Source organism: Argiope bruennichi, chromosome 5, assembly GCF_947563725.1.
Source record: "Argiope bruennichi chromosome 5, qqArgBrue1.1, whole genome shotgun sequence".
Classification (NCBI taxonomy): domain Eukaryota; kingdom Metazoa; phylum Arthropoda; class Arachnida; order Araneae; family Araneidae; genus Argiope; species Argiope bruennichi.
In genome coordinates, this window is record NC_079155.1 from 136,767,007 (window position 1) to 136,780,422 (window position 13,416).

The window sequence follows — 13,416 nt, forward strand, 5'->3', positions numbered from 1 at the left end:
AGCTGAAGTAGTCGTTTAGAAATCGGGAAGTCAGGATTCAACCTCGGATATTTTTTTTAATTTCAAACTATCAATTTGCAAATGTATCTAATTTAAGTTATACGTTTTTTATACAAAAATAAATGTGCATTCAACTAATACTTGAATGATAAAGACAATTTAATTTTTAACATGTGAAACAATTATAAATGCAATTTTAAAGCTGATAAATTTAAATTACTGTAGCCATTTTAAAATCGTCGAAAGTTGTAATTGTTGGATTTTGTGAGTCAGAAATTATTTACTGTTCAACCGTGTACTATGTCTCCGAAATGAAAGAGAGCAGATGAAAATTTATAAAACATTTATTTTAGCAAACGTTTCTTACTTTGATAACCGAAAAGAAATAGTAGAAAGCAGGTGTTAATCTATTGAATTCATAGACAGATGAATCACAAATTTTGATGATTGTGCAGTTCCATCGAAGACTATGAAAACAAAGCCTTTTCCAAACATATTCTTATCGCCATGTGATCATAGCCAAGGCGATGAAAATTAAATAAAGATGCCCCTACTCATGTTAGGGTTACTCTAATCGAATAAAAAGTTTATACTTTGAAGATTCTCGTTATTGCAAATCGACTTTGTTCGTTTGTGCTCTTACTATAATTCTTTGTGCTATATTAATGCTATTTTTGAATTAATTCGAATTCCATCATTTTTGAAAATTTGTAAAAGTAAGTAAAATTTAACCACCCTTCATTCACAAAATAAGTTTCATCAAGATATGAAATTAGCTATCCATACTCCATATTTATATCTGAATGATAGTTTTGTAGATTTTTGTTACTTTCCATTTCGTAATTCAGAACAACTATGTTTAGCTAAAAGGCTTTTAACTGATTCGAACTTACAATTTTAAGTAGTTCATTTTTTCATGTTAATGTAATATTTGAAATGTAGTATTCCTCGATTTCCAGTTTTTATATGATGATGCATGCCATTAAGTGCCAATTGATTAAAAGGATATTTTGCATTTTTTAGCATCGTGCGGAATCGTAGGTTTATAATTTTTATTGATATAACAAACCGCAGTCCGATTCTTATTTATCGGTATTACCGTATAATCGGTTATGTGTTTTGATTTCAAATGGTAATTCCAGTCAAATCAATGCACTACATCCCTCCGGTCAACTTGCTCTTAGATTTCTAGTAAATTAGTGCTCTCTCTTGTAAAATAATTTCCCTTCATTCATATCTGATGGCATATTAAAAAGCTCCTCCGACCTCTGTTTAATGCGAGATCGACACGCGTTTTTGAACTAAAAACAATAAAGCACCGAGAAACTGCACGAAATAAATATTAGTTAAGATATATATGGATATTAACTTATTTGGTGTTTCTTGGTGTTCTTAATTTTTAATAAACTTTATTGAGTCCTTTAGACTACTGCGATTTGCGTATCTGTTTTAAATATTTGTTGATATTTGTGTCTTTTTGCTTATTGGAATTTTCTGCTTTAAAAACAAAAAGGTTTCTTGCATTAATTTTGTTTAAAATTTTTTCCTTAATGTATAAATAGTTCCATTTCGTATAAAAACCGAAAAACTTCAAAGATTCTATATATAGCTCGTTTATTATGTTTTATATATTTATCGTTTATATTATTACTCTTTTATATATATTATTACTCGTTTATATGTTATATATATAATACAGAAAAGCTTCAGATTATCAGAAAGTAATTTAAACTTGACTATGTCAAGAAATTTAAGGCATTTTATTTTATCTGTATCAGTCGATGATTAACATTTCCAATTTCGCGATTTGGCCCCCGAAAAGTAATTTCGTATTTGCCACAATAATTCACTTTTAAATTATAGTATTGAATGATTTATAATTCCAGTATCTTCTTCCCAACGCTTCATTAGTTGTATTCCGCGTCATCAATGTGACGCAACTCTACTTATGCTCTCAATGAGTCTCCTCATTCAAGATTTATTTTGTTGACTGTTTAAATGGAAGTTTATAAATAGTTCTACAGCCATTGATATTCCATTCCTTCTTTTATTAGATTATTTGCAGTTGGAAGGTAATTAGATGCAATGAAAGTTTTAGAATTATTGAATTTAGATTGAGAATTTCAGAATGTAGATGTATTAAATTATTCATTGCTCATTTCATTACTTAAAAATAATAAAATTGTAAAAGTGACAAAACATAATGAACGAGCTAGTGGTCTGAATATCTATATTTAATCGGGATTACTGTAATATATAAAACCTTTTTTTTTTTTTTACTGAAACCTTGTATTTTTTTTTTATATGAAAGCAGAGCCTTTCGGCATTGAAGTCGTCACTGCAGAATAGTTTTCGTAATTTATGTATTTTAAAGAGTTATTCAACAAAAATTTCTGATTCACCGTAAAATTCTACTTTCAAAATATTTAAATGATATAAATAAAAATATATTTTATTTCTTTCAATAAACTTTATAATTTTTTCATAAATACGTTTAAATTTTACAGTCCTTTTGTATTAAGAAATTATATTCTGCCAAGTATTCTTTACACTTTGACGTTTAAATAGATAAATAAACATTTCTATCTTCTGCTATCAAATTTGACTGATTTATGAAATTTCTATATATCAATTTTAGAACAATCAACATTTTCATAATCATAGGCCAATCACTGTTGAGAAACACTGGCAGAAGATTAGTGTTTCTTCTTTAAGACGGTCGATGAAGTGGCCTGAAATTGCAAATTTTTATCGAAAAGTGATTTATTTAGTTGATTGGAGTTCAATAATTTTTATTTAAAATATTGGTATCTAAAGTATATTTTGTTAAATATGATTCAAAGGGCAGATGGCCTATGTAAAAATTTAAAATTTGTAATCCATCGAAGCATTTATTGACTCAAGTTGCAAAAATTAGTCGATTTAGACCATTTTGTTAATAGATGTATGCCCCAAATTAGCTGATGGGCGATGATTATTGTTATTATTATTTATACATTGAACTATGTTTACCTTAAATTAAACGGTTTCAATTGAATTAATAATCTAGATGTTGTAAAAGATCATAAAAAAACTTTTCCTCCATTTTTATTTTTTAGAAAATATTATAATTCAAATTTTTTTCACTTCATACAGATATGTGCTGAAAATTGCACTTTTGTATGTTTAATTTGCAATAATTGTGGATTTATTTCTCAATGTGATAGCAACACGTTGATAAAAGCTAATTTTACCCTTAAGAATTTTCCCCTTATTTTTTCCCATTCCCTTTCCAGATTAAGTTTTATTATTATTTCGTGAGAAATATATTAAAAAAATTCGTTGAAAATCGAAACTTAATTTATAAGTTGGTATTTATTTTATTATTTATTTATTAATTTATTGGTATTATTACAAAGATAATCTTTTGAACATTAATTTGATGCAAAAATTTTGTGCTGTAATATTTTCGGACATTATTGCAGAAAAACACTGAAATTGCGCTTAATGTTTAATTAAAATTCTAATTAAAAATTCAAAAATTGCTCCGAGGTTTCCCATTCCCAGCCTTCAAAGCATACACATGCCAAATTTGGTGGCTGTTGGTCGAACGGTCTGACCTGTAGAGCGAGGGCGCGCGCACACACATAGAGCTTTATTATAAGTATATAGATAAGTGTTTGCAAGAAAACTGTTTAGCTTGAAATATCCTTTTATTTGTACAAATTTGTATCACATTTGTATGCAATTTTTTTCTATTCTTACAATTCTGAAATTGCTATTAAAATACAATGAATTGTGTAAGGACTATAATAAATTTTAAAAATTACCGTTATAGCATGTCTTTTTTATTATTGAATAATTGCTAAGTGCTTGCATGGAGACTTTATACTGAAGATACAAAAACTGTTAAAGGAAAATCTTTTTTTTTTCCTTCTTGCAAATAAAGCAATGACATAGCTGTAGGTTCTGGACTAGTATAAAATAAAATTTATAGAAGAAACTATTTTTTATGCAATTAATTAGAGGATATAGTGTTAATTATTTTGTGAAACAAATTTTTTATGAATAAGAATAACGTCTTTTTATTAATAAGCCAGATTAAATGTTCAATGTCAAATCTATTTTCAGAATAATAGTTAATGACCAAGTTTATGATTACCGTTATTATATAGTTTAATGAAAACTCATTTGCCTACCTTTCGTCTTCAAGGCTCTATCCACCTGTATTTTTTGTCTTTTCATTCAGCAAATTTTGAATTAGGTCATCAAATTCGATTCTTCTAGCTACGCTTTTTTCAAACAATGAAGTGGCTAAACCAGAGAACCGCCTCGTTCTCTGTGGATGGGAAACAATTCTTAGTTTGAGGTTCGAAAAACTCCTCCAACAGAATGTTAAATTGAGAAAAATCTCAATAATACTAAATTGAGATCGAAACAAAGTCGAAAATTTCATATTCACCTGCAAACAAAGTCGCGTTAATACAAAACCGACAATTTTTGACTTTTTTCCCCACAACTAATTATGTTTTGTACTCGAAAGGATCATTTAAGATACCATGCTAGAACTCATTATAATCAGAGTAATTATGCAACTTAAACTTTCTATTTTTTTTTAAAAAATTTTTTTTGAAAATCGGATATGTACGTACATTAAAAAGCCTGTTACGTAAAGGCAACTCAAACATTCTCAGTCAACATCCATTTTCACTGCACTAAAGTTAATTTATAATCTTGATAGTTAAAAGCAAGCGCATATAATATTGCAAAAAATTACAGCAAATTTTTTTTCAAAATAAATAAATAAATCACTTTACGATTTAAAAGAAAAAAATATTTTTATATAAAGCTTTGCAGTGAGCCCTTACGTCAAAGGAAATATGCGTCTGCGCAACACTTTTGTACTAAAGGCTGAAAAATAACTCTTCATTTGCACCTCTGTCAGTGCAAAAAGTTCAAAATACCCCGAAGTGCATTGCGGCGTTTCCTTTTTAAATCTGTGCAGGAATTAAATTCGATTTTACTAAGGACCAACACTTGCACACTTGTGAAAATTCCCAATAGTTTGGAAGATATCGACCATAACAACTACTCTGGTAAAATTTTCAAGTTTACAAAACTAGTTTATCTAATGCAGGGATTAACTCCATTAAGAGTTGCGCGTTGTTTCGGTGTATTCGTCTAAAAAGTGCAATCGAATGAAATAGAATAATTAAGAGAATTTTTGTGTTATTTTAAAATTAAAAATAAAACAATAATTCTAATAATTTTTAAATCGCTCTCTAAAATATTTTAGTTTAATTATTGATAATGAATTCAGAGGAATTTTAGAATTTCCTGAAATATTTTTGTTCTTTGATTGCCATTTGAATGCATTTTTTTACCAAGTCCTTACACAAAATCATCGAGCTTTAACACGTGGAATTCTCCGAGCAATGCTTGGTACATGTTGGTTTATATGCATTTCAAACGATGTTTTCATTTTCAAAAACAAAAAAGGAAAATATTGTTATGGCGAAAATATCGACTTCCATATTTCGATAAGTATACGACGTTTATATCATTCTCCCTCCCCCACACGAGCTCAAAAATTGCATTTTTTAATTATGTGTATGAAAATGAACCGATGTATTTTCAGTTATACTAATGAAATTCGATATGCTGTTTATACAAAATGCGTCTAAGAGAAGTCGTGTGTATGCGAACGTAATTCAAAGACGCATCTCTCTGTATAAGTGAAATTTGTTATACAATTTCATCATAAAAGTGAGATCTATGCTTAAGAATTACAAATTTTTAATTCTGAAGTGTTCCTACTTAAAATGACTCAGAGAATTGCACTGAAAAGGATGATACTCGGATTTTCCATATTATATTACATAGTAAAAATGTATTAGTAGCAGCATTATACACGAATAATATTGGGAAGTAATGAAATATTTTTAAGCTGATAGTTGATTTGCAGGCTTTATTACTCCCCCCCCCCACCCTGCGCCCCGTCCTCCGCTGATACCACTGAGAAAATTCACTCTTTGTAAAGTGTTATTTTGTGTAAGTAAGCTAAAGTATCGAAGGATGGTTGTTTTGCCCTTTCAAAAAGGGCTTCGAAACTGAGCATTCTAATACCTTTAACCCTTTGCATTCGGTAAGATAATTTGATGCATAATTATTCATTTAATTCATGGATCTGTTTATTAGACCAAAAAATAAATACATACAAATGTTTTATTGTAGATTTAATTTTTAGGGAAACTCATCTTTTTAACATTCTGTAGGTATTTATAACAATTCTAATTAAATAAAATGTCAATGATGCGCCATCTTGAATGAGGACTGAGAGAAGACATTTGAATGCAAACGGTTAAATGTCGTCGTATTTTATTAATTCAATATTTTTTGGCCGTTATTCTTTCTGCGAATTTCCTGATTTATATAAAAAAAAAAACGATGTTCTCAAAATGCAACGGCTGATTGAATCAAGGATTGAATTAGCCGAAAATCAAAGGAATTTTCAGTGGTTCGAAATTTAAGGATTTTTTTGACAATAAAATTGAAGTTCTCCTTTGAAGTGATTGCTTTTTCCGTTTTATGATAAAAATAATATTATACGAAATTGAAGATATTCCCAAAAATTTGATCATCAATGTAAACTGTTTTCTACACGTTAAAGGACAATAGGTTTTGCACATCACTTATATTAACAGATCGTTTACGAAAACGAGTTAACACGTTCTCTTTCAAAAGAAAGGATCACGCATCTTTTAATGGAAAACTCGTATTAGAAGGCATAAAAATGACGCATTATATTGCATTTTACAAATACTTCACGATTCATAGAATCAGGTTCTTAGGACGCAAAATAAATCGGAGGACATGAAGCGGTAAATCTATTTGCCGTTCCTTACATTGCTTCAATATCGTTTAGATAATAATGACGCATTTGTCGAATTCGACAATACTTAAGATGGGAAAAAATTTCAGAACTTTAATATATTATAACAATTTTTTCAAAACTTTGATATTGGAAATTTTATTATTTTTATTACAATCAAGAATTAAATAGAAAATTTTTAAAAAAAAAATCTGAATGTTTATACGTGAAACGTAATTTCGTGTATAAGTAGAAAAACTGCTTTTCCTTCTAAATTAACGAAAACTACCCACAATCAATTTTTTAAATTATATATAATATCACGAAATTCGTAAATGTTGGATATATACGACTTAATTTGAAAAAAGTGTGCAACATGCCTCCCCCCCCCCCCAAAAAAAAAATTCCTAGTTTGTAAGTTAAAGAATTCCTCTTTATACAGAATTCTGAAGAGTGAAAAATTGTAAAGGATAAGATTCAAAATTGACGAAAGACAGAATTTTTCCCTTGTACCGTGATTCACAGATCACTAGAACATCTCGCCGTCATTAAGGTATCGAGAACGAGCACACAAATTCTGCAGAATAAAATCGCAATGATAAGTTTTCAATTGTTAAATCTTCTAGGAAGTATATTATTTCGCCAAAAATTCAAACTGGTTCTGAATTTTCGACTTGGCTGTATCTTTTGCAATCCGACTTGCCACATGTTTCCAACAAATGTTATAGCTTTTAACTAGCCAGTACCCCAACAAGTCATTTACATGTGTAAGCAACCACAATTTACAAAAACAAGCTGTATTGGAATAATTTTAAAATATAGCTTGAGATTAAATGCAAAAGGTGGTTGCTACGCTGCGAGGGAGGGGCCTCTTTCTAACTGAATTGTAATAGAAAAAAATGGCAGGTAAATGATGCAATCCATGTTTAACCGAACATACATGCACAAGAGCATTTCAAAATCGATAAATAATGGCATTACAGCATGTCTTTTACAATGGCAAGTAGGAAAGCAGTCTCCGGAGTGTTCAAAGACTTGAAACTGTCTAGGTTTCAAATTTTTTATAGAGATTAATTGTTGTTGCGACATTGGAAATTTTCATTGTATTAAAATATGCATTGTACATTTTATCCTTTCATGTTCAATAGCAAAAATGATGTGCTTCTTCAAGTATGACCTGCCTTTTAAATTTGCTAACAACTTTATGGAGGACCTTTTTGAAATAGATTCTATGTGAATACGAACATATTTGTACTCAATGTATAGGCCATTTTAGAGAACCGAGATTTTACAATACCATCTTCATGTAAACATATTTGCTCATTTAAATTCATACATTTACGTATTCAAACGATTCGAAATTGACAGTTATAGAAAAAAATATTAGGACCTCAACTATACCGAAATAAACCTATTTATTTTAGTGAAGTTCATTTTTACTTTCTCGCATGTGAAATATACAATTTTTGAAAATACTGTAATCATTACAAATATTCGAACTCAATATTCAGACTTGCAAGAATTGAGAAAGCGCATATTTGAATTGTCCTTAATTTGAAATTGTAAAATATATCTATACAAGTACCGGTAAACACTATAATTCAAAATGAATGAGCTATATGGATGAAATTTGTGATGAAAAGCATTCGGTGAAGATGAATATCATCATTGAATGTTCGTCACATTTGTAGATTTCTGAAAAATTTATAATGAAATTCATTCAAAGTCTGTTTGACCAGCTGTCCGATTGCAAATGAATGTGATATTTAGGAAAGGGTAAAGAGCTAGATAGATAAAATTTGGTATCCAAGTTAAATATAAAATGTTGGGAGGTATAAAACTTTGAAAGAAATCCATCCATCTTTCTTTTCATTCGTCTGTATGCTAACGCAATTACTTAAAGGAAATTTGTGTGATCGTGCGACTACAATTTTAGCTCTGTGCCAAGTTTTGGTTTCAATCGGTTCGGAAACATTCAGCTTTCTGGCACTTGTATTGTATTGCTAATGATTAATCGTCACTAAAATGTCCAGTCATCGCATTCTAGATGCAAGCCAAATGTCAGTACTCTGAAATTATTCTTTCGCCATTTAATTATTATACAAGTACCGATACTCTAGCACGAAGCTCACAACTGACGTATATGGGATTCAATATTTGAGCACTCGCCCTTTCTTTTACGCCCTTTCACAGGGTATGCGTTATGATAGGCATAATACCTTCTTTAGGGAGTATGCGAGAAGGTTTCGAGGATATCACTGCCCTGGTTATCTGTGATAGAATTTTATTTTAATATCTGAAACACGAATTCCTAATGAATAAGCCAGACTAAATGCCTCAACTGAATTGAAAGTTAGGTGAAGTAGAAATTACTAAAGAAATATTTGCAGGTATGCTTTAATGTAAAACAAATTTTTATTCCTTCAGTTGAATTAATTTAAAATATTTTTCGTTCAAATATTTGAAAGCAAAATCTAAATATTTCTGGTTCAGAGACTGGTGAATTGTGCTTATGAAATTCGAAAACGTTTATCGGGCACAAAATTTGGCAGGAAAAAAAAGTGTAATGCAAATTTTGAATGCAAAATATCATTATAATTATTCTTCTCCATTTCTGTTTATCATAAATTTAGTTTCTAATAAACTAAGATATTTCGAACTTAATGTATCTGACTGAATATATATTTATTCCTTAAACAAAATATTTTGTCTTTCAGATGAGTTCCGACAAAAATGATGGAAATGGACGTAAGTCACCTTCATTTCTTTCAATTTCACTTCTCATTTTTTTAAATATTTTTGCATGATTTTTTTTTCACTTCTGAAAGTTGTCTTGCGTTATTATATATAATTATCTACCACAGTTTTTTTTTCTTGTCTTACGCTGTGAAATCTTTCCACAAATTCATTTAAATTCTATTGACGATCTGCTATATCGGTTTAGCAAAAATAAGTATTGATGCGTTATCAAAATCTGAACAATGGAATGTCTTGAAGCAAGTTCTGTCTGCGTAGCTTTGAAAAAGAAAAAAACTATTATTAATTTTTAAGTTTTTGGGGGATAAAATCTTCTAATAAAAACAATACTTAAAAAAATAAAAACCCTCATCAAAACCTCATCAAAAATAAAAACGTCACATCATGAAAGATAAAATTAAATGAATTTTCACCTTTTCTCAATCCTGTGATTCCTAGATTTTCTTGAGGTGTCTGTAATTGATAACAATCAAAATCGTTCGAAGCGGTTTTCTCTCCTAAGGGATAAAAAGAAGTCCAAAAAAATTGCCATCTGAAATTGTTTAATATGACGAAATGATAGCTCTAATTTGAATCATCGTTCACTCTTCAATAATAAGTTGTAAGGAGATGAAAATTCAACCACGCTCCTCCTATGAACAGGATGGCCCATTCAGGAGATCGGGCGATATTTTCACCCTTTACTAGCTTTTGTGTGTATTTAAACAAGGGTTTTAAATTACTCTCGGATGAGCGGAGCACCTCTGTGTATCAGGGATCGCACGGGAATGGCATCGTGTTTAAGCGTTCTCTTTTGGGAGCGGTTGCTCCATAGGGTTTCAACAGTCAAAAGTTTGGCTTTATCACCGATGGCTAGTTTCAGACCTTGCACACATCTTGGTAGACTCGGTTCATATGGGCTTTCACTAAGAAATCGTTAATTAAATGAATCGAACCATTAGTGGCGTCGCACCATAATGAGAAAGTGAATCGAGTGTGGCATGAGAACCTTTCCATCTGATTCGAGATAAACAATAGTAAACTGAAGAATAAAAGAACTTTTGATTTAGTAATTTAACAGACACGATTAAAAATTTGTGTTAATATTTCTGGTATTCCTTATAGAATTCTTGTCTTTGCAGAGGGGGACAGAAGAGAATCTTCCGAAGAAGATCCACAACGGTCCAGACATGCGGTAAGTCGAAGCCAATTTTATTATGCTTATCCCCTTCTCCACTTGAACCCTTTAAAGGGCCATTTTTTTCTAGTCATATTATGTTAAAATATTTTTAGGCTTGAAATTAGAATAAGAAAAGGGATTCATTTAGCTTATTAGATAAATTTAATTTCATTAATTAATTTGGTTCATTAATAAAGTAACAAATAAAGGCGCACCATTTTGTCTGAGATAAAGAACTGAAGCATCTAAAATTCTGTCCTACTAAAAAAATGTGTCAGAACTTCCAACCTACATAATTTCATACAAAGATTGATAAATTTGGTGGGAAGCTTACTTTCCATGGCCCTAGAAAGGGTTAAGAGAACTCGTTAAAAATATTTGCAATTCATGATAGTCGGGACAGATCATCAGATTTATATATGAATTTATAATCGGGTTATATATTATCAGATTGATATACTTATATATACACTTATAGCTTTGCAGTAAAGTGATTCAATTGAATACATGCTTTTCAGTATTAACAAATAACAAGAAGAAATGTCTTTAATCGCATTTCAGAAACCATTTAAAGGCCTAAAAAAGTCAGTAATCTGGGCGAATAAGCTAGTTGCTGAATGGAGTTTTATGAATGCTTACAAAAATGGTCCATAGAAACCAAATTTTAACACTATTCTGTTCACATGTCTAATCGGGATTCTTTTGTTTGGCTTCGGTAGATCGTTTTGGTTATGTTTAGATCAGATAGTTTTTTTGGAGGTCACCAACGTAGTGTCACCGGATTGTACAGTGTGACCTATTTTAATTTTCAAGAAATTTCGATAGTTTCTTGCTGATCGATTTTAAATATTCGCAACACATCCGATTGGTTAATTTTTTTTTTCCTTTGCTTAACTAAATGCCTTAATTTCCAAAATTGAAAAACAAATTCTTTCAAACTTTAATTTATGTCACAATGTATCTTTCCAAAACATCTAGTGTGCCAAAATAATATTTGAGTCCTTTCCTTGAATGTTTTGTGGCCTATAATTTAAGTATGAAATCGCTTGAAAATCTTTTTCTTCAACTTTTTCAGTTTAATAAATCTTGCAATTCTAAACTTTATTAGCCATGAATTTAGGATGAATTCCCTTCAATAACAAATACAAGTTGAACGCTTTTAATTTTTCAATTCATGTAGTTGGTCCTTTATTTCCCTTTGTCTTTATACCTGAATTTTGGTAAGCATCCTGTCATTCAAAAACCATAGAGAAGCAATTTTTTGAACTAATTACCAGTTCAAAAAAACAATTACCATTTTTTTAAATCGATCACCAATCGATTAACATTTAATCAGATTGTAGTTTTCTTCGTGTGTTGTTGTGATTTGCTTAATTCGAATGTTTAAAACTGTAATAATATATTTATCTTTTTATTTTCAGCCTTATGACATCAGGCGATTTTTGAGGAGGCGAACGGGCACAGGTGGTCGACCAAGACCAGCCCGGGTATGTTTCTTGCTCTCGTACTTTTTATTCTTGATCCTATAAACGGACATAAAAATACTAAAGCGGATTTCTCTACATGAATAGCTTTGTCATTTTCCTGTTGAAAGTGCTGGAAGAAGTTTTACAATACCAGAAAATTAAATAAAATTTGGCACTCTAAAATTTGCTTTCTTTGTATGCATCAGCTCGAATTAAAATTGTTCACAAGAAGTTCATGATCATAAAAATATTGCAGCCTAGTATTTTACTAAGGCTGTAAATTATGATTCAAAATAATGTGTTAATTTAACTATAAAGTAAAACAACCTCGTATTGAAAAATCTCGAATTAATTAATCTTGAATAAATTAAAATTTACAATAATTGGCAAGAATGAAAGTGTGTAAGTATGGAACATTATCTTGTATGGATTAAAAGTTACTGTAGTGCTATTTTAAATTTCGTTCCGTGTCTCTGGATTTAATGCTTAAATATTTTACTGCATCTTTCGGGAACTTTATGGGGAATAATTTAAGCGTTAGAAGACATCTACACAAACTGCATAAAGATATAAACATTGAGAATCTTAAAAAGTAATTCTGCTATGATTTCATTAAATCTCTAAATTCGTAATTTCTCTTAATTCTCACCATGATGGAAGAATATATAGTGGTATATAGTCCAATATATAGTGGCCAATAAAAAAAATAATGGGAAACATCTGTAACTTTGCTCTTTATTATCGCATCTTCATAAAACTGGTTTCGATGAAATTGGCCCAAGTTGACAAATTTGTTTGGATTGACACATTGACTAATTAAAATGGTTAATATCTCGAAATTTTCCCATTGCGCCTACCAATCATTTTAACTCAATCAATAACTTGTCACGAAGTTTGTCACCACAGATTCTCACCAGCATCTGCTGAAACTTTCTGGAGTTACGAAGTTTCGAAAAATGACACGTCTAATTTAAAATGAATAAAAAAAAAATATCGCATATACCTTGGAAATTATTTCTGATTTTTTTATGGAAGGGTGGCTCATTTAAAGAGCATAATTTTATTCATTAATGAGTGAATAAAATTTACAAATTAAAAAAAATTACTATTTTTAAAAAAATTTTAAACACTATTGTGGTAAATTTTCTGACGTTACAATTCATTTTATGGGAAAGCAAAGCTGG

General features: G+C 30.0%; 1 protein-coding gene across 1 annotated transcript in view; it reads left to right on the forward strand.

The window, feature by feature from the left end:
- Positions 1–9,567: 9,567 nt before the first annotated feature.
- Positions 9,568–13,416, forward strand: part of LOC129968432 (uncharacterized) — a 28,476-nt gene continuing 24,627 nt past the window's right edge. The window contains exons 1-3 of the mRNA XM_056082289.1: positions 9,568–9,598; positions 10,729–10,781; positions 12,188–12,253. Coding sequence (XP_055938264.1) covers positions 9,568–9,598; positions 10,729–10,781; positions 12,188–12,253 — 150 coding nt within the window. The remainder of the gene's footprint in view (positions 9,599–10,728; positions 10,782–12,187; positions 12,254–13,416) is intronic.